This window comes from Rhinatrema bivittatum, chromosome 10 (assembly GCF_901001135.1).
Source record: "Rhinatrema bivittatum chromosome 10, aRhiBiv1.1, whole genome shotgun sequence".
Classification (NCBI taxonomy): domain Eukaryota; kingdom Metazoa; phylum Chordata; class Amphibia; order Gymnophiona; family Rhinatrematidae; genus Rhinatrema; species Rhinatrema bivittatum.
This window is the reverse complement of record NC_042624.1, coordinates 80,640,891-80,663,080: the sequence shown is the minus strand read 5'-3', so window position 1 is coordinate 80,663,080 and position 22,190 is coordinate 80,640,891. Positions and strand designations below refer to the sequence as shown.

General features: G+C 43.2%; 1 protein-coding gene across 27 annotated transcripts in view; it reads right to left on the bottom strand.

Annotated features, from left to right (window-relative positions):
• Positions 1-3,767: 3,767 nt before the first annotated feature.
• Positions 3,768-22,190, bottom strand: part of ZNF644 (zinc finger protein 644) — a 234,439-nt gene continuing 216,016 nt past the window's right edge. For all 27 annotated transcript variants that reach the window (XM_029617824.1, XM_029617833.1, XM_029617826.1 and 24 more), the window contains 2 exons: positions 19,281-19,383; positions 3,768-5,377 (listed from right to left, as the gene is read on the bottom strand). In XM_029617824.1, coding sequence (XP_029473684.1) covers positions 5,185-5,377; positions 19,281-19,383 — 296 coding nt within the window. In that variant the 3' untranslated portion in view covers positions 3,768-5,184. The remainder of the gene's footprint in view (positions 5,378-19,280; positions 19,384-22,190) is intronic.

Genomic DNA, 22,190 nt, shown 5'->3' with positions numbered 1-22,190 from the left:
TGAGACCAAAAGAGAAGTTCCATCTTCACCATTCTAGCCTTGCGACCTTTTGGTGTCATAAGGGCACATTTGGTGCAAGTAAGGGCATCATGCTCGCTCCCTAGACACATTACACAGACCTTGTGAGGGTCAGTAATGGACATTGTGCGAGTGCAGTCAGGGCATCGACGGAACCCTGATGCCATGGCATCAAAAAAAATGTAGCTGCGGTGCAGTTGATGGCCAGTAGGTCACAAGGGTCGAACTCGATGGGAATTGACCGGAATCGGGTAAAAAACTTACTGGATCACCGGAGACGCAAAAATTGAATAGGGGGACCCCTTTGGGGTATTAAATTATGAAGTAATTCCGTGAGGAAAATTCCTGTCAGGAATCTGTGTAGAGCTCCTTAACCCGAGTGGCTACGGCTGCACGGAAAAAAGAAGACTGAAGGGGGACCCCTGCTGGTTTCAGGGTTAGTGCCATCCTGGCATGCCCAGTAGGTGCCAGTCAAAGTTCTAGAAACTTTGACAGAAGTGTTCCGTGATTGGGCTCCATCCTGTGATGTCACCCATATGTGAGGACTACATCCTGCTTGTCCTGTGAGAAAGCAAAATTGCTTACCTTGTAATAGGTGTTATCCCAGGACAGCAGGATGTAGTCCTCACATATGGGTGACGTCACTGAGGGAGCCCTATCACGGAAAACGTACTGTCAAAGTTTCTAGAAACTTTTGACTGGCACACTGAGCATGCCCAGCATGCCATGATTCCTCGAGCCACAGGGGTCTCCCTTCAGTCTCGTATGTAATAAGCGTTAGCAAAAATAAAATAAAACGTATCGAACCCAACTCTGCGGGTTGGTGGGTGGGTTTCGTGAGGACTACATCCTGCTGTCCTGGGATTACACCTATTACCAAGTAAGCAATTTTGCTTTATCCCAGGACAAGCAGGATGAGTGATTAGCAAGCTATAGGCTGAGTCATTTGGTAGTGAAGCAACACTGAAGTATTTTTTGTGAAAATGAGGCAGCCGAAAATCACAGCAGGTTGGATGTAGAAGGAGTTGGGATTATACTGGAAACAAGTTCTTTAAGACAGATTGTCCATAGGCTGAATCTTGTCATCCTTCTTTGTCCAAACAGTAATTAGCTGCAAAGGTGTGAAGAGAACTCCATGTTGCAGCTTTACATATGTCAAGAATTGGCACTGAACGATAGTGTGCTACTGAGGTTGACATTGCTCTTACTGAATAGCAAAATTGCTTACCTTGTAATAGGTGTTATCCCAGGACAGCAGGATGTAGTCCTCACATATGGGTGACATCAGTAATGGAGCCCTATCACGGAAAACTTTCTGTCAAAGTTTCTAAAAAGCTTTGACTGACACTGGCACACTGAGTGCACTGAGCAAAGTGCAGAGGGGGAACCATTTTACCTGTGCCTTCTGAAGAAAATTGGTATTTCTGAGGTCCAGGATGGGCAGAGAGTAACTACTTTCTGTTGAAAGAAAGAATAATGTAATTAAAACTCCCCAACCCCCTCGTTCCCCCTCTGCGCTTTGAAGTGTGTAGGGGAGTGTACCGGGAACCTTGGTACAAGGTGGGGGTGATGCTCTGATATCCGGCCAGTTCGAAAACCGGGAGGTGTCCAACTGGACGGGTTGATGTAATCTGGATATCATGTAACCTCCCACGGGAGTGAGAGCGGTAAAGTCCTACCCACATTTCTGAGTGCTGTACAAGGAGACATCGAGACCTGAATCAGGCTTTGAGGTGGACTTGTAGTTGAGGCAGCATGTGCTGGATTTCGTGTTTAGCAGAACAGCGAATGCACCTGGAATTTTGGTACCGAAACAGAAACCAAAAGCTAGAGCATTAATCAGTACAGAGCCACGTTGCTGAAAAAGGGAGGAAGCCCTGATGCAATCCCAAAGAAAAGAAAGAGGTTCTCCTGGTATTGTGGCTGACACAGATGGTATAGCGATATGTGACACTAATACAGTTCTTGGAAAGTACATGGCCTAGAACGTTTCGAACCATGTGGTCCGAATTAGAGAACACATCTCAATGGGAATGCCGCAGAAGCAGGTACTTACCATCTGACGTGAACCGCCGAAGCCGAGCCGGTGAAGATTGCTGGCTCCGTGGATTTCCGGAGTCCTCAAGGGGTAGCCTGTGGACGTCAATGTCCGTCTCAACTCTGATACCTGGTATGGTGGCGCAGGTATAGAGGAGACAAGGCTGGGCGTGGCTGGCGCTTAGACCGTAATGAGCGGAGGGCCAGAATCCCGCACCGATGTCGATGGGGCACGCCTGGGAACAGGGGAGCCGATTAACGAACTCATGAACCCAACCATTGTCGCAGCAGTTCGATGTCTCTTGACGCCAGTGCAGAATTCTGCGGACCTCGATCCGGTGTTTCTGGAGCAGGAAGGACTGCCAAAACCGTGTGGAGCAGTGCTAATGGCAGTGGTGATGTTGCTCAGCCCGAGCATTGTCCAGCATCGAGAAGGATAGCAGCAATGTGCTAGATGGTGTCTGTGGCGGACGGTCATCGTGTCTGTGATGATGAATGCCACGGTGCTCGACCTGGTCATTTTCTAGCGCTGAGATGGAAGCCCTCGCTGTCCTGGATGGCGATCGATGATGGACTGTCAGCATGCCTACTCTGCTCCTGATAGGGGGCTTTAATAAGGACCCAAAGCATGGAGCACTGTGTTCAGGCGAGGGCATTATGTGGCGGTGTTATGTCATTTCTCCCTACCTTTGGCAGCTTGTCCTCATCCTACCCCTAGAAATGCGCCTCCTCTCTTGGCTGTGTTTGCACTCTGAGCCATATGGTACCATCAGGTTGCAATGCTCTTATTATACATCAGAAATTGCCATTACATGACTCAAAGTAAGTAAACAGTCATGTGAAAAAGAAAAGACATACTACTATAGAGTGCAGTGTGGCAAAAGAATGCTGAAATAAAGTTATAAAAAGCAAGCACTTTTGATTGGGGGAAAGAACCCGGGAAAACAGGTAGGCTGGGAGCTAGAGAAGCCAAATACAGAGTAAGCAGATGGACTACATTATAGCTGGCTAATTTGGAAGAGAAGAGAGCAGTGGGGACCAGCTTGAGAGGGAGAGCTCAATGCACAAACAGGATCTGCTTAGAGAAGGGGGAGAGTGCACAGTGGGATCCAGTTTAGGGGGAGAGGGAAGAGTACAGTGAGGTACAGTTTAGAAGGGGGGGAGAGCACATTGAGGTACAACTTAGGAGAGGGAATGGGGGGACCAGATTAAAATGACAAGGGGGCAGCGATGTGTGGGAGGAAGAGAGCTCCATTACCCTTATTTCCTCAATGCTTGGGTGTCTTATGTAAACATGCAATAAAAATGACTGCAGAAAATAACCAGTTCATATCAAACCCTAAAGCATAGGAATCACTGTTAAGTAGTGACTTCAACCTTGGCATATAAAACATTTTGAAGACTAATACCGGGATTGAGGATGAGACCATTTCTTTTTAAAAGTAATGCTCTCCTACCTTATTACTTTTCAAAGCAGCATCTCCATCATGTGATCAGGATATTTACAGTGCATTTTTACTAGCTTTATGGTTAAATTTCTTAACTAAAATTAAGTTCATATGATGCAAATAAACGCTGCATACTCTAGACAGTCAACTTTTCTTCAAAACATTTTATTTAGAGGATTTCTTGGAGCAGGCGATAAACCACAGGAAAGCAGTTCCAGTGGTAGTGAGGTATGTATGTGTTCCACCAAAAAACTCATCTAGTTGTAACTGCTTCAACGTTTATTTACATATTTAAGAAAACGCCAATGCATATCCTTTACTTTTCTGCAGTATTACCCTACATTAACAAAACAAAAGGTTTTTGTATACAAAAATGATATTTCTAAATGCACCTTGATTTAGCAATAGAAAAGATGAAACAAGTCTTAAAATTTTGTAGTTTTAAAATTATTTTCGGAGACAAGTTTAAAGAAACAATCACAATGTATCATGACTAAGACACCTGCACCACAGTTCCATCCTCACAGCACATTTATTTCAATAGTTCTGGTAAGTAGGCCCTTAGCATGAGCATAGTGTTACACAATTTCCATACATATTGTCACATCCAAAACAAGTTCTAGAAGTTTTTAATTGTAAACATTCTCTTCATATGTAGAAACATTGCAATGAGTTACATTTTGCTGAAAAGCTCCAATCCGAAACCAAAGAATTGTAAATGAGAACCCTCGTTAAACAGTGCAGTGAGCAATGTTAGAAGTATGTTTCTACAGTGCTCAGTAACATAGCAGAGAGGCAGGACTGTTCCTGGAAGCAAACCAAATCTAACACACAAAAAAAAAACATAAAGCACTGAAGATTGTTAACAAAACAAAGGGCTGGCAACTGAGGAATTCAGCTCCAGGTCCACTTGGTAACAGAAATGTCGTTGGGTAAATACATTTTTGTAGACAAAGTAGGAGGTAGCATGGATGCACCACTTTATTGTTAGTGAGAAATAAAACTGAAATAGAGAATATTTTCTTACCACAATTAGTTTCTTAATTATACAGTTTGTCAGAAATATTTAACAAATTTTCTGCCACTTTTTAGTACAAAAAGCCTCTGTGTGAGAAAAAAAAAGTGTACACCTAAATAGAATAGTACTAATTGCCCTACTTGAATGGAACAGTTTAACTATGAAATACATGATATTTAATGCCCTAAATTAATGAATACATTTTGATTAGCAGTTCCTGGTATTGTACAAAACACTACGTACATACAAACAAAATATAATATCTTATTTTATAATGTATGTCTATTTGTTTTTGGAATAAATTGACTCTTGATTCTGAAAACACTGCAGATAATATGTTCTTCCAATAAAAATGTATTTATGAGTGCCCATATGTGAATTTAAAATGGCTGCCTCTATGTAAGAATCTTCTATGAAGATCGAAGACAGTTATGGAACTGACAAAAATGAGAAGCCTTAAAAACACTTTCTAAACCATATAAAATATGAAGATCATTCACTGTAATTCAAGTGTTCAACTTTTTTGATGTTACTGCAATATAGTTTCCCTATTTTCAGGTTTTATGATTTTATAAACAGATAACTTTTCCATTTTAAAAGCAAACGTAATAATGAAGATATTCAAATTTACATCCTATTTTTTGTTACTTAAGCTTTCTTGTTCTATGACGCTGCTTCTGCCATCAGTAAAGAAAATGATGCATCAGTTATTGAGCCAGGCTTTTTCAGAAGTGATGTAACTTCCACCATGCCAGCTCCAGTTCGTGGAAGATTTGCATTGACAATGTGTCGCTGCAAGTGCTTTATCCAGTCTTCTTGGACAGACAAAGGTCCTCGAAAGACTAGGCCACAAAACCTGTATGGAAATATAAAAATACAGTCAATAAGAAGCATGTAAGAGAACAGTTTTATGAAATCTTTCCATGTCATCATAGTCCCCTGCACACCTAGAGGCCAGGCTTTTTAAAGATCTCTCTCTCTCCTGGATAATTATGAATATAAAATAATCAATAGAATCAAACAAGCTCCTAAGCATTGTACAGGTATCACGGACACTGATGCAACAGGAAGGTAAAAACTTAACTAGCTTAATACAGCTTGAGCAAAGTTTGCAGTTGATCACATCTGCTTAAAAGTAGTAATGACTGACATTTTCTCTAATATGCTAGCATGAGGCAAATAACAGGACAATAACCATGCTATTACATCTGACTTATCCAAAATTTAAACTGAAAAATTATGCTACTAGTTCCAGAATCAATATGTAAGGCACAGAAAAACAGTTGGTTTCTAAAATTGTATATGATGTAGCCCTTTAAAAATTCTTCGAAAGAATAAGGAGAAATTTACTACTTGCCTGATAATTTCCTTTCCTTTAAGGAAGGCAGGCCAATCCACACCAGTGGGTTATACACTCCTATCAGCATATGAAAATAAGAGTAAAGCTGACTCACTGACATACAGTCCTGCTCTGACATCAGCCTACCATTATCTCTAGAAATGCCAAACTGATTATACTTGAACATGGCTATTATCAGTCAACCACTCATACTTCCAACCAACTGAAAAACACTGAGCTCAGCAAAAAAGTTCAATCAACTAATCTTAGTTGCTGGTTATGTCACTTACCAATCCTTCAAACAAAGTAACAGAAACAACACACTTCATCATCTGCATATAAAGGACGAACTAAAAACAAGTAGCAGCCTATGATGGGTTGTGGATTGGCCTGCCTTCCTTAGAGGAAAGGAAATTATCAGGTAAGCAGTAATTTCTCCTTTCTTTGCACTCAAGCAAACCAGTCCACACCAGTGTGATGTACAGAAGCTACTCCCGAAAAGGGTGGGAGGCTGTCTGCGGTCCCGTCAACACCGCACTCATGAAAGCTGTATCCTCATGAGCCCTAACATTCAAGTGGTAATGCTTGGAGAAAGTGTGTAAGGAGGACCACATTACTGCCCAGCAAATCTAGACAGTATACAACAACCGAAGCTCCACCCATGAAACTGCTTGAGCTCTAGTGGAATGCACTAGGTATTGGGACATCTACATCTACACAGGTGGCCGTGATTACTTCTTTCACACAACAGGCTATAGTTGCCCATGTTGCTGATTCTCCTTGGTTACCTCCACCATGGAGCACAGTCGATCAGAATTCCTGAAGGTGCAAGTAATCTTCAAGTACTGCACTTGAATGCCACTTGACATCCAAGGCATGCCAAAGATGATAATCCTGCTCATCTCTATCCGTGTCTAGCATGAGCAGGGAAATAAAACAGATTCAAATGAAACTCTGAATCAACTTTTGACAAAAAGAGAGATACAGTCCTAAGCTGTAATGCCCCAAGAGTCATTCGTCGAAACAGCTCACAGTAAGAAAGAGCTTCCAGCTTGGAAACACACCGTGCTGAACAGATTGAGACCAAAAAAAGTTTCATGGTGTGCAGCCGAAAAGAAAGACCATGCAGTGGCCAAAATGTAGGACCTGCCAAAAAACAAACAAACAAAACAAAAAAACACAAGGTCCCAAAGAGGCACCGGTAGCCAGAAGGGAGGATGTAAAAGCTTGACACCCCTTCAAGAACCTGGACACATCTGGATGGGAAAACAAAGTTCTACCATTGACTTGCCCCCTATAGCAAGTGACCTGCACCTTCAGAGTGTTTAAGGCCAAGCCTTTAACCAAACCTTCCTGCAAAAATTCCAATGTCAGTGGAATTTCAACTTTAAGAAGGTGAGAACCTCACCCCTCACACCAGCTCTCAAACACTCTCCAAACATTAACATAAGCTAGACATGTAGAAAACTTCCTGGACCGGAGAAAAGTAAATCACTGCAGAAGAATAACCATACTTCAGCAACCAGGCCCTCTCAAAATCAAACTGTATGACAAAACTGACCTGGATCGTCGTGCAATATTAGCCCCCTGATGAAACAGATCCTCCCGACAGACAGTCTGAGAGGACTGTCCACTAATATCCTCTAAAGATTGGCATACCATGGCCTCCAGGGCCAATCCGGAGCCACCAGAAGTACAGTTTCGGTCTGACTTGCAATCTTTCGAATGACCCTTCCTGCCATGGTCTATCAAAGGCCATGGCAGGAAGGCATAACACACCCTGCTCCACAGCCGAACATGAACGACAGCATTGATTCTCAGTGCTTGCTGATCTCTTCTGCGACTGAATAACCATGGTATCTTCGCGTTGTTGGAGCTCTCCATCAAATCCAGGTATGGTCGACCCCCAACTCATCACTATGAGGTGAAAGGCCTCTTCTGCCAACTCCTACTCTCTGGGTCCAAGACCTGTCTGCTGAGGAAGTCAGAAGTACACTGTTCTTCCTGGCAATGTGGGAGGTGGATATGACCTCAAGATGTTGTTCTGCCCACACCCTGAGAGTCTACCTCCACCGACACCTGCTGACCTCTGGTTCCACCTTGATGATTGATGTAGGCCACTGTTGTGGCATTGTCCGACATTATCCTTACTGCTTGAGCTTCAAGCCACTTGGCGAACTGCAAGCATGCCAGTCGAACAGCATACGTTTCTAATGGCAAGTGGAGTCTTACTATGTACTCCTGCGACCACGGATTCATCCGGGACTAATACGCGTTGAAGAGGCCGCATGTTCACCCTCGCCCAGGGAACTACATCCAATGTGGTTGCCATCAATCTCAGGACCTGCAGATAAGACCACACTGTCAGGTGAATAGTACTTCTCAGGGCTTGAACTTAAATAATTAACTTCTGAATGTGACTCTGGCAGAAACACTCTGCCCTGCTCTGTATTGAATCGGATGTCTAAATATTCTAGTGACTGAAACGGCTGTAAACTGCTCTTCGCCAGGTTCATCACCCAGTCTAGCTCCTGAAGCAAGGAGATCACCTTGCGAGATGCCAAGTGACTTTCTTCTGCACTTTTGGCCCAAATCAACCATCATCCAGATATGGATGAACCAGAATGCCCTCCTTGCACAGAGACACTGCTACCACCACAACCGTAGAGAATGACCTGGGCACAGCAGCCAGCCTGAAGGGCAGGGTCCGAAATTGATAATGATGTCCCAGAACGGCAAAGTATAGGAAACAATGTTCCTGGTGAATGGGAATATGTAAATAGGCTTCCGTTAGATCGAGATATGTGAGAAATTCCCTTTTTGTACTGCAATAATTATAGAACGTAAAGTTTCCATCCTGAAGTGAGCCATACACAAATATATCAATTAACTCTTCAGATCCAGGATGGGCCAAAAAGGACACCTCTTCCTTCTTGGGAGCGACAAAATAAATGGAATAGCACCCTATATTTTCTGCAATCTGTAACAGGAATTACAGACTTCAAATCCAACAGCCTCCTAAACAGTCTCCATTGCCACTCTGTTCTGTAGAGTTGCATGGACAGACAAATGCATCCGGAGGAATTCAGAGAAATTCAAGAGCATAGCCGTCCCTTACCATATCCAGGAATCAATGGTCCATCATAATCTAATCTTCTTTCTCTGTTTTTTGTTTTTTTTTACTGCAAACAACCCCCACAAGGGAGATGTATGTCCACCATTTGCTGGAAACAGAGAACACTGGCAGACTGTTGTCGGGGCAGGGCTATAAGTCAGCGAGTCAGATTTACTCTGTCTCTATCAGCTGGTAGGAGTGCATAACCCACTGTTGTGGATTGCCTTGCCTGAGTGCATTATTAAATATTCAATGGGCCAGCTCCCTGGCTCAGGCCATAAAACATCAGTGCAGAATCCAGATTTGGATAGCAGAGTTGCTTACCTGTAACAGGTGTTCTCACAGGACAGCAGGATCTTAGTCCTCACATATGGGTGACATCATCAGGATGGAGCCCAATCACGGAACACTTGTCAAAGTTTCTAGAACTTTGACTGGCACCTACTGGGCATGCCCAGCAATGCACTGACCCTGCATCCAGCAGGGGTCCCCCCTTCAGTCTTGTCTTACAGTAAAAATGTGAAAAATAAAAGAAAACTTAAACGAACCCAACTCCGCGGGGTGACGGGCGGGGTATCGTGAGGATTAACATCCTGCTTTCCTGTGAGAACACCTGTTACAGGTAAGCAACTCTGCTTTACCACAGGACAAGCAGGATGGTAGTCCTCACATATGGGTGACGAACTGAGGATGCCCAAAGCAAAGCACCAAATGCACCCCAAAGACATGCAACAGGGACAACAGGGGTAGAAATTTGGTTAGGAGGGCATCCTGAACGGATCAGTGGAAGGATGTTGGGAAGGTAAACTGAAAACAAGTTGCGTAGAATGGACTGGCCAAAGATAGAATCCTGTTAGCCAGCCTTATCTAAGCAATAATGGGCTGCGAAAGTATGTAGAGAACTCCAGGTAGCAGCCTTACAAATATCAGCAAGCGGCACCAAATGGAGGTGCGCTACTGATGTCGCCATGGCCCTGACAGAGTGTGCTTTTATATGGTCTTGTAGCGAAATGTCTGCTTGCTGTAGCAAAAAGAAATGCATTCCGCCAGCCAAAAGGAGAGTCTGCTTTCCCAATTTGATGGTATCAAAAGAAACAAACAATTGAGTGGATTTCCTGTGGGCCGACGTGCGGTCCAGATAGAAAGCTAGAGCACGTTTGCAGTCCAGAGAATGCAGAGCCTGTTCTCCTGGGTTCAAATGAGGCCTGGGAAAAGAGGTAGGTATGATAATAGATTGGTTAATATGAAATTCAGACACTACTTTCGGCAAAAATTTAGGGTGAGTGCGGAGCACAACCCTGTCATGCAGAATTTTAGTGTAAGGCGGATAGGTAACTAATGCCTGTAATTCACTAACTCTGCGAGCGGTCGAGATTGCAAGAAGAAAAACTACCTTCCAGGTGAGATAGCGGAGATCACAGGAGTGGAGAGGCTCAAACAGAGGTTTCATGAGCCGTCCCAAAACCACATTGAAGTCCCAAGCAGGGGCAGGAGGGCGCAGTGGAGGTTTATTTTTATTTTATTTATTTATGCATTTTAACAATATTACAAGTATCAAACTTGTGACAGAAAGCTCTTAAGTACAGAAATAGCAATAAACATGTTTCCACCTTACTTTCAAAAAGAAAAAAGAAAGATACTCTGTGCTTAAACAAAAATGGAAGTAATACGGGAGAGCTAGGAAATACAGAGTGAATACATATAAGTATTAATACCTAGATACTGGATAACCTAAGCAGACCCACCCAATCAAATTTACTATTTCACCACAGGCTTTAACTAGGTGTGGAGTGGGTGTCCAAGAAGAACCTTAGCTGTTGAGGTTCAAAAAATACCCAAAAAACATATCTTTGCCCTTGATAAAACAAACAGCATTTACAAGGAAATTGTAATTTGAGTGAGGCACCCTTTTGGGAGCACCTCACCCATCATATTTAGAAATAATTTTCTTCTTATTTGCGTTTGTTTTACCAGGTCAGAATACCACCATATTTTTTTGTCCAAAAAACAGAGCTTGATTATTTCTGAAATACTGTTTAAAGATGTTGTTTTTATCCATTAAAAAAGCAAGAGACTAAAAGAGATCTTCGCTGAGAAGTAAGTTCTTGAGACGAGTCTAACAACGTTGTTAAATCAGGTAGCATTTGATCCTACTCTTGAAAATGTTCCTGGTTTCGATCTTTTGGATATAAGTAGTATGCCTTAGTTATAACTGGTTTTATTTCTTCAGGAATTTTCAGTATTTGAGACACATACAACTTGAAAAGATACAAAGATGTTATATTTCTTAGTACAGGAAAGTTTATAAACCTCATATTGTGAGATCTAAGGCTATTTTCTATCCTTTCCAATCTTTTGTCCCATTCTCCATCTTTTTGTATTATAACTGTTTGTATTTTTTCCATTTCTTACATCTGAACTTCCATTTTTTCTATTTTTTTATTCTGAGAAGCTATCTCATTTGCATTTAAATTTACTTGCATTTTCACATCATGCACTTCTTTAGTAAGTCTCGTTATAGCTTTCTCAATTGATTGTTGGGCTATCCAAACTGTAGATAATGTTCTCACCAGATTGTTGTAAAATTATTTGCCTTGGAAGTTCTCGGCTCCCTTCTTCACCCGCTGCTAGGCAGACGCCATAACACATGCCCGAAGACTCCAGCTCTCCAGCAGAGTCCAGCCCAGCTCCTCCAATTTCTTCGCAGGGCTTTACCTTCGCTGGCTGCTCCGAGATCGTAAGTCCAAATGATGTCTCTCTCCGTCCGACCGCTCCTGCCTCTCCTCGGAATCCCTCCGGTGGGCCTGTGGTCTCCTGCTGCCATTGCTCTTCTCTTCGGGCTGGCGGCTCCGGCCTCGCTGGTAAACCGGGGGTTAAGGATATCCCGGTCAGAGGGGACGGCTCCCGCTCGAGAATCGGTCCCTCAGCGACCTGCTCACCCGGCGTTGTTGGGGGAACCGCTGCGAAGAAGCTCCCTATCTGGGCTTGTGTAGCTTCCAATGGTGTGGAGAAGCTTTCCCCACAGCATACCCTGGCTTTTCGTTTAGTATGGGGCATAACTGAACGCTGTAATTGAAAAAAACCAGTAGCCTCTTACACACGCGCCTGCTTAGGTCGTCATCTTGAAAGCTCTCCCCTGGAGGTTTTAAATGGAGCAAGCCTCTCATGAAACATGATGCTAAGGGTTGTGTTGAAATGGAGACATCTCCTATACCCTTATGGTATGCAGACACTACACTAACATGCACTCTGATAGAGGAAGTTTTTAGGCCTAACTCTGACAGGTGCCAGAGATAGTCTAGGAACTTCGCAGTGGAACAAGTGAAGGGGGTCTATGGACATGGAAGTGTACCAGACTGTAAACCTCTTCCATTTAGAGCCACTAGGTTCTAAATGGAAGCCACTAGGACTCGGGATACCAACTCGGAAAGGTTAAGAGGTTGGAGTATTAACCTTTCAACATCCAGGCCGTCAGAGACAGAGCCTGGAGGATGGGGTGACGCAGGTACCCTTCGTTCTGAGTTATTAGAAGGGGATCCTTCCCCAGAGGAATGTGCCGGCGTCCTGGAGGACTGGAAACCAACCTGGCGTGACCAGTGGGGAATTATCAGAATCATTAATCCCTTGTCCTGCCGGAGCTTCACGAGAGTCTTTGAAATGAGAGGAAGTGGAGGATACGCATAAAAGAGACCGGTGGCCCAGGAGAAGGCAAAGGCATCTCTTGGTTGCGAGTGGTGACTGCGAATGAGAGAGCAGAAGTTGTCTACTTTGTGGTTCTGGACCGACACAAAGAGGTCTATGCGAGAGTAACACCAGCGTTGGAATATTGTGTCGCTATCGTGGGGTTGAGAGACCACTCGTGCGGATGGAAAGTGAGACTCAGCTTGTCCGCCAAAAGATTGTCCACTCCCGGCAAGTAGGTTGCTTTAAGGCACATCGAGTGGGCTAGGGCCCATGCCCATATCTGCGCAGTTTCCTGACACAGGAGGTAGGAGCCCGTTCCCCCTTGTTTGTTAATGTACCACATTGCAACCTGATTGTCTGTTTGAATCAGGATAGCTTTGTTTGATAGGCAATCCTGAAAAGCCATGAGGGCATATCTGATTGCCCGTAGCTCCAGGAAATTTATCTGGTGTTTGGCTTTCTCTGGAGTCCAGGTTCCCTGAGTCTGTAGGTCACCTACATGTGCACCCCACCCGAGGTTGGATTCGTCTGTTAGGGTAATTTGAGGTTCTGGAGCCTGAAATGGAAGGCCTTGAATGAGACTGGAGTGGTGTATCCACCAGGCTAGTGACAGACAGATAATGCTGGACACTGGCTGACAAGCTTGAATCCACTGGGACTTTTTAAGGTCCACTGCATCACTCTCATGGCTAGACGAGCCATCGGAGTGACATGCACCAAGGACACCATGAGACCCAGCAGTATGAGGAAGTGACGAGCAGTTGAAGATGCTCGAGTCTGTAGGTGATGCACCAGAGATGCTATGGTGAAAGCGCGATCCTGGGGGAGGAAGGCTTTCGCCTGTATAATGTTTAGGTTGGCCCCTATAAAGGATAGGGTTTGGGATGGAACTATCTTGGATTTTGGATAATTGATTAGAAACCCTAAGGAAATCAGGGTGTGGATAGTGAGATGCAGGGAGTCTAGTGCGCCCTGTTGAGTCTGAGCCCTTATCAACCAATCGTCAAGGTAAGGGTAGACATGCACACCCTGATTCCTGAGGAAGGCTGCGACCACCACCAGGCATTTGGTGAATACTCATGGAGCGGATGCTAGGCCGAATGGTAGTACACGGTACTTGCAATGAGATGGAGAAATTAAGATGTGTGTGTAAGCGCCTTGGAGATCTAGAGAGCATAGCCAATCTCCTCTTTGTAGAAGAGGAAGTAGAGAGCCTAAGGTTACTATTTTGAATTTTTCTCTCTGCAAAAATCTGTTTAGGGCGCGGAGGTCCAGTATTGGGCATACGCCACCTGACTTTTTTGGTATCAGAAAATACCGGGAATAAAACCCTTCCCCTGCTGGGAGAGGGGCACTGGTTCTATTGCTCGGGATTTGAGGAGGGATGAGACCTCCTGTTCAAGCATGAGAGAGTGGTCGGACGTCCCCCACGTCATCCGAGGTGGAGAGTCCGATGGCACAGTCAGGAAATTTAGGTGGTAACCCTGAGTGCCCACTGCATGTACCCACTGGTCTGTGGTGACTATACCAAATGCTGTTGAAGTGGCAGAGCCGACCGCCGACTGGTCAAAATCCTGACGCTGGTCCAGGCTGAGACTTTTGGATTGACCTTTATGGTAAGGCCTCTAGAAGCCGGAGGATAAAATTTCCTTGGCTTGTAGGCCAGCTGCTTAGAGTCACGCCTGAAAGTTCTCTTAGGGGCGGAAGGAAACTCAGATGGCACAGAAGATAGCTGACACAGCGTTTCATGGTGGTCCTTCAACTGCGCCAAGGTCTCTCGGATCTTTTCTCCGAAAAGATTATCACCTACAAAGAATAGATCTGCTAACCTGTCTTGAACTTCTAGTCTTAAGTCCGAGGATTTGAGCCAGGCCCATCTTCTTGCACTAATCCCCACTGCAGACCCTCTAGAGCAGTGGTTCTCAACCCTGTCCTGGGGACCCCCCCAGCCAGTTGGGTTTTCAGAATATCCACAATGAATATGCATGAGAGAAAATTTGCATGTTATGGAGGCAGTGCATGCAAATGTTCTCTCATGCATATTCATTGTGGATATCTTAAAAACCCGACTGGGTGGGGGGTCCCCAGGACAGGGTTGAGAACCACTGCTCTAGAGGCAGTGTCAAGATATACGCAGCGCGGACCTCGTGCTTTCCAGCATCCAGACCTTTTTGAGCCAGAGTATGAAGTTGAGCCTGGAGTTGCTCTGGTAAAGAATCAGAGAAATCCTGGATCCTCTTTAAAAGGTCTCTATTATACTGGGTCATGTATAACTGATAAGAGGCAAAGTGAGATATGAGCATTGAGCCATGGAAGACATGCCAGCCAAAAGCATCCAGGGATTTTTGTTCCTTTCCTGGAGGTATAGAGGAATGAGGTTTTGAATGTCATGCTTTCTTCTGGGCTGATTCAACAACAGAGTGATGATCCAACTGTGACTTTTGAAACCCAGGAGCTGACTGCACAAGATAGGTGGCATCTGTCTTGCGGTTGACAGGTGGAACTGAACCTGGGTGTTCCCAGTTTCTCTTCAGGAGTTCAAGCAGGATTTCATGAATAGGTATAGACATGATTTCCTTAGGACCATCTAGAAATTGGAGTACTTCCAGTATCTTTTGCCTAGAGTCCTCTTCTGTCTGAAGTTGAAAAGGAATGGTTTCAGACATTTCCTTGATGAAATTAATAAAAGACAGATCTTCTGGTGGAGAACGTAGTCTTTCATCTGGGGGAGAGGGCTCTGATGGTAGATCATCTGTATCTTGGGACGAATCATCGGTCCAAGAATCATAGGGCTGATCTCCAGCACCTAGTGTGAGAAATGGTGCTAATCCTGAAGGACCAGGCCTGGGCATCTGGAGGTGGCACAGATGGCATCGAAGGAGGCATAGACGGCATCGATGGACGAGTCTGTGGTAAAATCCCAGACAGTGGAATGGGTAACTGTGTTTCCTCATCATCTGATGATAATGGAATTGGTGTGGAAGGCACTGGACCCACCGGTTCAATCGGTGGAAGGGCACCGATCAATGCATCCAGACTACCTAGTAGCGGTGCGAGCGCTACGGGAATCGGATCAGTGACCAGCTCAGGTACCGGTATCGATGGAGGTTGGAAGCCCTGAAGTGCTTTACCGATGGCCTCTTGATCATCCGATCCAATTCCTCACGGAAGCCTGGGGAGTGGAACCCCGGCTCCGGAGTAGGAGGCAGCACTGGTGAAGGTGGAATCGCGGATCCCGGTACCACTGAAGGTGGGGAATGCCTTGGTGACCCAGTCACAGAAGAGGATGGGGCCTTTTCTGGACAGGGCTTCTTTGCCGGTGGCTCTGTTGACGCCGGTAAGAACATGCCATACTGGGTCAGACCAAGGGTCCATCAAGCCCTGTTTCCAACAGTGGCCAATCCAGGCCATAAGAATCTGGCAAGTACCCAAAAACTAAGTCTATTCCATGTTATCATTGCTAGTAATAGCAGTGGCTATTTTCTGAGTCAACTTAATTAATAGCAGGTAATGGACTTCTCCTCCAAGAACTTATCTAATCCTTTTTTTAAACACAGCTATACTAAGTGCACTAACCACATCCTCTGCAACAAATTCCAGAGTTTAATTGTGCGTTGAGTAAAAAAGAACTTTCTCCGATTAGTTTTAAATATGCCACATGCTAATTTCATGGAGTGCCCCCTAGTCTTTCTATTATCCGAAAGAGTAAATAACCGATTCACTTCTACCAGTTCTAGACATCTCATGATTTTAAACACCTCTATCATATCCCCCCTCAGCCATATCTTCTCCAAGCTGAAAAGTCCTAACCTCTTTAGTCTTTCCTCATAGGGGAGCTGTCCCATTCCCCTTATCATTTTGGTAGCCCTTCTCTGTACCTTCTCCATCGCAATTTTAACTTTGAGATGCGGCGACCAGAATTGTACACAGTATTCAAGGTACGGTCTTCACCATGGAGCGATACAGAGGCATTATGACATTTTCCGTTTTATTCACCATTCCCTTTCTAATAATTCCCAACATTCTGTTTGCTTTTTTGACTGCCGCAGCACACTGAACCGACAATTTCAATGTGTTATCCACTATGACGCCTAGATCTCTTTCTTGGGTTGTAACACCTAATATGGAACCTAACCTTGTGTAACTACAGCATGGGTTATTTTTCCCTATATGCATCACCTTGCACTTATCCACATTAAATTTCATCTGCCATTTTGATGCCCAATTTTCCAGTCTCACAAGGTCTTCCTGCAATTTATCACAATCTGCTTGTGATTTAACTACTCTGAACAATTTTGTGTCATCTGCAAATTTGATTATCTCACTCTTCGTATTTCTTTCCAGATCATTTATAAATATATTGAAAAGGGTCCCAATACAGATCCCTGAGGCACTCCACTGCCCACTCCCTTCCACTGAGAAAATTGTCCATTTAATCCTACTCTCTGTTTCCTGTCTTTAAGCCAGTTTGCAATCCACGAAAGGACATCGCCACCTACCCCATGACTTTTTACTTTTCCTAGAAGCCTCTCATGAGGAACTTTTTCAAATGCCTTCTGAAAATCCAAGTATACTACATCTACCTGGATTCACCTTTATCTGCCTGGATCGGCGGACTGAACCTTACGATGACTGTGTTGATGTCTTTCTTGATGATCTCCTCGGTCCTTTTCTTGAGGAGGCACGGAGGGAAATTGACACTTTTGGAATAGTCGACGCCGGTCAGGTAGCAATGGTATTCCGGAGCTGGCGAGAGGTCAATGGCACTTGCTCGGACGAAGTCGAAACTATTGATGGAGTCGGGGTTTTTGACTCAAAGAGAAACTCCATTTTCCCTAAACGAGCCTTATGGCTCTTTGGTGTCATTTGGGCACATTTGGTGCAAGTTAGGACATCGTGGTCGGACCCCAAACACATAACACAGACTTCGTGCGGGTCAGTGATGGACACTGTTCGAGTACAGTCGGGGGCACCAACGAAACCCAGACGCCATGACTCAGTCAAAAATTTAGCCACGATGGCTGGTAGGCCCAGAAGGCATAACTCAATGGGAATAGACCGCAACAAGGGTAAAACGTTACCTTTCGACTGCGGAGTATGGATATCAATAGGGGGGACCCCTATGGAGTAGAATTTTTTTGAAATTTTTGAAAGAAGTTCCGTGAGGAAAACTCCTGTCAGGAATCTCAAGAGAGCTCCTTAACCTGTGTGGCTACTGCTGTGTGGAAAAAAGAAGACTGAAGGAGGACCCCTGCTGGATGCAGGGTCAGTGCATTGCTGGGCATGCCCAGTAGGTGGCCAGTCAAAGTTCTAAAAACTTTGACGAAAGTGTTCTGTGATTGGGCTCCATCCTGATGATGTCACCCATATGTGAGGACTACCATCCTGCTTGTCCTGTGAGAATCTCTGTTTTTTGGGTCTAGTGGCTATGTTTGCACCATGGAAGTGGGACTTTAAGGTCCAGGGAGGGAAGAGAGATGTCACTACCGTGGTGTACCCGGACGACCAAATAGTCATGCTGAGTCTACACCTCAGAGGGAATTCTCCTCCAGTCCTCTAACTGTTGGTGTTTCCCCAGAGACATGCGAGCATGCTGTCTTAGGAGGATGAAAAGAAAAAAAAAAAGACCATGAACCCACCCCCTTGTCTCAAAAGAAATACAAATAAAACACAGTAAAAAACATAGGGAAGCATCTGTGCATACTATGAGGTTGATTTTAAAATGAGTGCATCTACACCCATACATGTGTATGGGTGTAGACGCTAGCGAGGATATGTTAAAATTTTTAATCACGTGCGCACTTATGCTCCTATGTTTTAAAATGCACAAACCATGCATAAGTATGCTCCTAGTTTTAAGAGGTTACTCAAGCACAATTAGTGCACGTGTCTTCAATACTCCTAATGTCTGCTTTTATGCACTTATGTCAGCGAATTTTAAAATATAGTTGTACAAGGCGCATTCCCAGTTTTCCAATCAATCCATTAATTTGTTCAATTAATAGCAAGGTCCTTCACACCCCTCTGGTTTTTAATCTTGCATGCTGCCCAGTTAACCTGCAACCCTCACCCTGTCCTATAAGTTCTAAAACATAAGATTTACAGACTTGTTCCTCATCAGGAGCAGCAGTAAAGTTAACAGATATCTAGCATAAGTGAGCTGCGGGTGTTTAATTTGGAATTGTGTGTGTAAGTCTTGGCCCCGCCCCAGAATTCCCATGCCCCGCCCCCTTTCCACCCTCTTATTCCTCATGTGCGTATGGGTACATACATGCGTATTTTGCGGCTTTTTAAAAATCTGCGTTGTTCACGCGCAGCCCACATATGCATGTATTGTGGGCATGTTCGTGCGAGCAACGCTTTTAAAATCGACCTATATGTTTTGGAGTCAACATGTTGAAGCGCTTTTTAATGCTATTATAATAGATAACATTTTGATGGAACTTTGAAATTGTCAATACATCATAGGTCAGACAACACTGCAGTTTTTATTCATCAGTGGCCAAAAACATATTGTGAACTGACCATAAAATTTGGAAACCCTCAATGACTGCAGTTAATAGCTTGAAATTAAGCAACTTGCTGAAGTATAAATGACCAGCCTCTCGGTATAGTACATACCTGCATCTCAGTATATAAACGTCATCAGAACTGTGAGGTAATGGCAACATTTTTTTCTTGCTTCCAGATCGTGATTTGGACTTCTTCTGCTTACAATCTAATGCTAAAAAACAAGATTTTAATTTTTTTTTAAATATAATTGTTCAACTTATATGAAAAGCTAATGTCATGAACATGGTCCTCCTCCATATTATAGATTTCTTACTGTAGCACTCATTTAGCATTTAATGTGAATTTCAACAAAGCTAGAAACATTACATAAAAACCACTCTGTTAGAGATGGAAAGTAAATTGAAAGAAAGATAATAGGTAATATGTACTTTTTTTTTTTTTTTAGAAACTGGGGTTGCTCACTGAAATCAGTTTGTGTGGGGCAAGCATCAAGCACGGTATTTACAATTTACAGAAGCCAGCAATGACTGTCATTAAAGCAGCAGTGAAGCCTTCCTGCCACAAATTTGCATGGGTTAAAGCACCAAGGACATATAGAGCCAATATAAGTAACAACAAAACCTCAACAGGAGATCGTATCTTCATATTTAAAGTTATTTTCTCAATGACTCTGTGGCTTGCATTTCTGTTACTGCAGAAAAATACAGCTTCCCAGGGCTTAGCGCATTGCAGAGAACAAGTTCTCTTGGAGCTATATATATCCCAACACTTGAATGACAGAGAAAATACTTAAAATGTGATTTTTTTTCCCTGCTAAAGGTTATAATACTATATTTAAGAGCTTTCAATAACTTTTAAATCTTGATAAACTCAAGGCTGCAATGTGTTTTAAGATATTCACTGTTAACTTGCTATCAAAATTTAAGAATTGCTGATAAAAAATTAAGCTCTCATGATATTCCAGACTACTAAATCAAATGCACCTAAGTTTTCATGATTTTATCTTTATATAGTTTCAGAATCTTGGTCTCGCACACATTAGTGTAAGGGCCCATCAAAAACGATGGAGGGGTGTGTGTGAGGAATGTCCCCTCTCTCTGTGGTAGAAGATTGTGTGTACTTTTTACAGTGGGCAAAAGCACATGCACTGTTAAAGTATATGTAAACTGATGCACAGGCTGGGCAATGTTCACAAGGAATGTTTTATGCACATGAACATGTTTTTATCTGCACAAAATGTGTAGAAATATCTTTGTGTGTCAAAAGAGAAAATTATTTGTATTGTTTATTTCACATTTGATTAAAGCTATTAAAGGACAAGAGTAGACCCTATGGAAAGCAGAGCTGCTTACCTTAATTGATGTTCTCATAGGGGAGCAGGATGTCAGTCCTCACTTGCAGGGTGACATCAGATGGATCCTGGCATGGAAGTTTAAGGTCAAAGCTTTGAGCATGACACACTGGGTATGTGCAGCCCTAATCACTCCTCCACATCCCATGTGGGACCCCTTACAGTTAAAGATATGGAGAAAACAACCCCAAGGGGAAGAGGGTAGGTTTTGTAAGGACTGACATCCTGCTGTTCTTTGAGAACCTTTAGGAAAAGAAGGATAGCAGTGTAGAATTAAAAAAACAAAACATTTTCCTTCTATGCTACCCCAAAAATAGAAATAAACAAGTCATTTAAACAGTATAAGTATCTATTTTTTATTCAATTTAATATTACAGGGTACTTCTGAAAAACTAATGCATGCAACCAAGCTTATATGTTCTCTATTACAAAATCATGGTTAAAAAAACCCACTCATTTCAGATGAACTAATCATAATTTCACTTCTTACATTACACGTTTCATCATCTCATTCTAAATCATGGCTAAATTAACAGGTCAGCATGACCCAGGAACTCATCGCAACTACATTATTTATTTTATTTATTTAGCATTTTTCTATACCGACTTTCCAATAACAGAATTATTGATCAATTCGGTTTACATTCTCAACAATAACAATGACAAGTAAATGTCTTACAATGAACAGGTCGAATTAACTTGGATTAAGATATATGGGGTTAATAACATAATTAAAAGGTACGGTGCCTAATGTAGTCTAGCTAAACAGGTGGTATTATAATGTTATTAGATAATTAGACTGCCAAAGAATATGTGATTTCTAGAGAAGGTCTATATAGTTCTCTAGCGTGTTCCCACGGAGGGGAACACGCTAGAGAACTATATAGACCTTATATAAACTACATACCAGTTTAGCACGTTTTTATTTTAGTCACAAACAAGTACATCTCAGCATTATATCTATTTCCACACATAATTCTTCAACCTTGGCATAGTGGCATTATGCCTAAGGATTGCTTAATACTTCAGTATTTTACCTAGTACAGGGGTCAAGTTTTTTTTTTTTTTTTTAACAACTAATACATCTGGTTTTATGCAAGAATAAGTACTATTTTTTTTTACGTGAATTCAACAGAGATACAATAAAATGTTTTGACTTCGACAGCAGTCCTCACACATGGGGAATCCCTAGCTACAGACTGCCTTGAGCATAAAAGGGAAAAATAAACCAGGAAGAATGCTAACAGGCACAACTGTTTTTGGTGGCCACATCATTTTCTATTTTTTTTTTTTAACCTGTAGGTCAGCCTGGAACCAAAACAGGCCCTAAAAGGGATGGAACTGGGTTCTACCACTCAAAGAAACTCCGTAGCAAAGACTGGTAAAACCCACTGTTGTACTGGGAGTCCCTGTCCAATCAATTGCGGGATGTGAATATGTGGCGAGAACGCCACTTCACAGATTTGTAAATCTCTCTCATAGAAGCTGGTCTTAGGTGGGTTACTGACACGGCTAAGGCTCTGATACTATGAGCCTTGATATTGCCCACCAGATTCCAATCTACCTGGGCATAACAGGAGATGCAATCTGCTAGCCAATTAGGAAATGTGTGTGCCTGGCAATGGCAAGATGAGTGGACTTTCTAAAGGCTTTAGTCCGCTCCACAA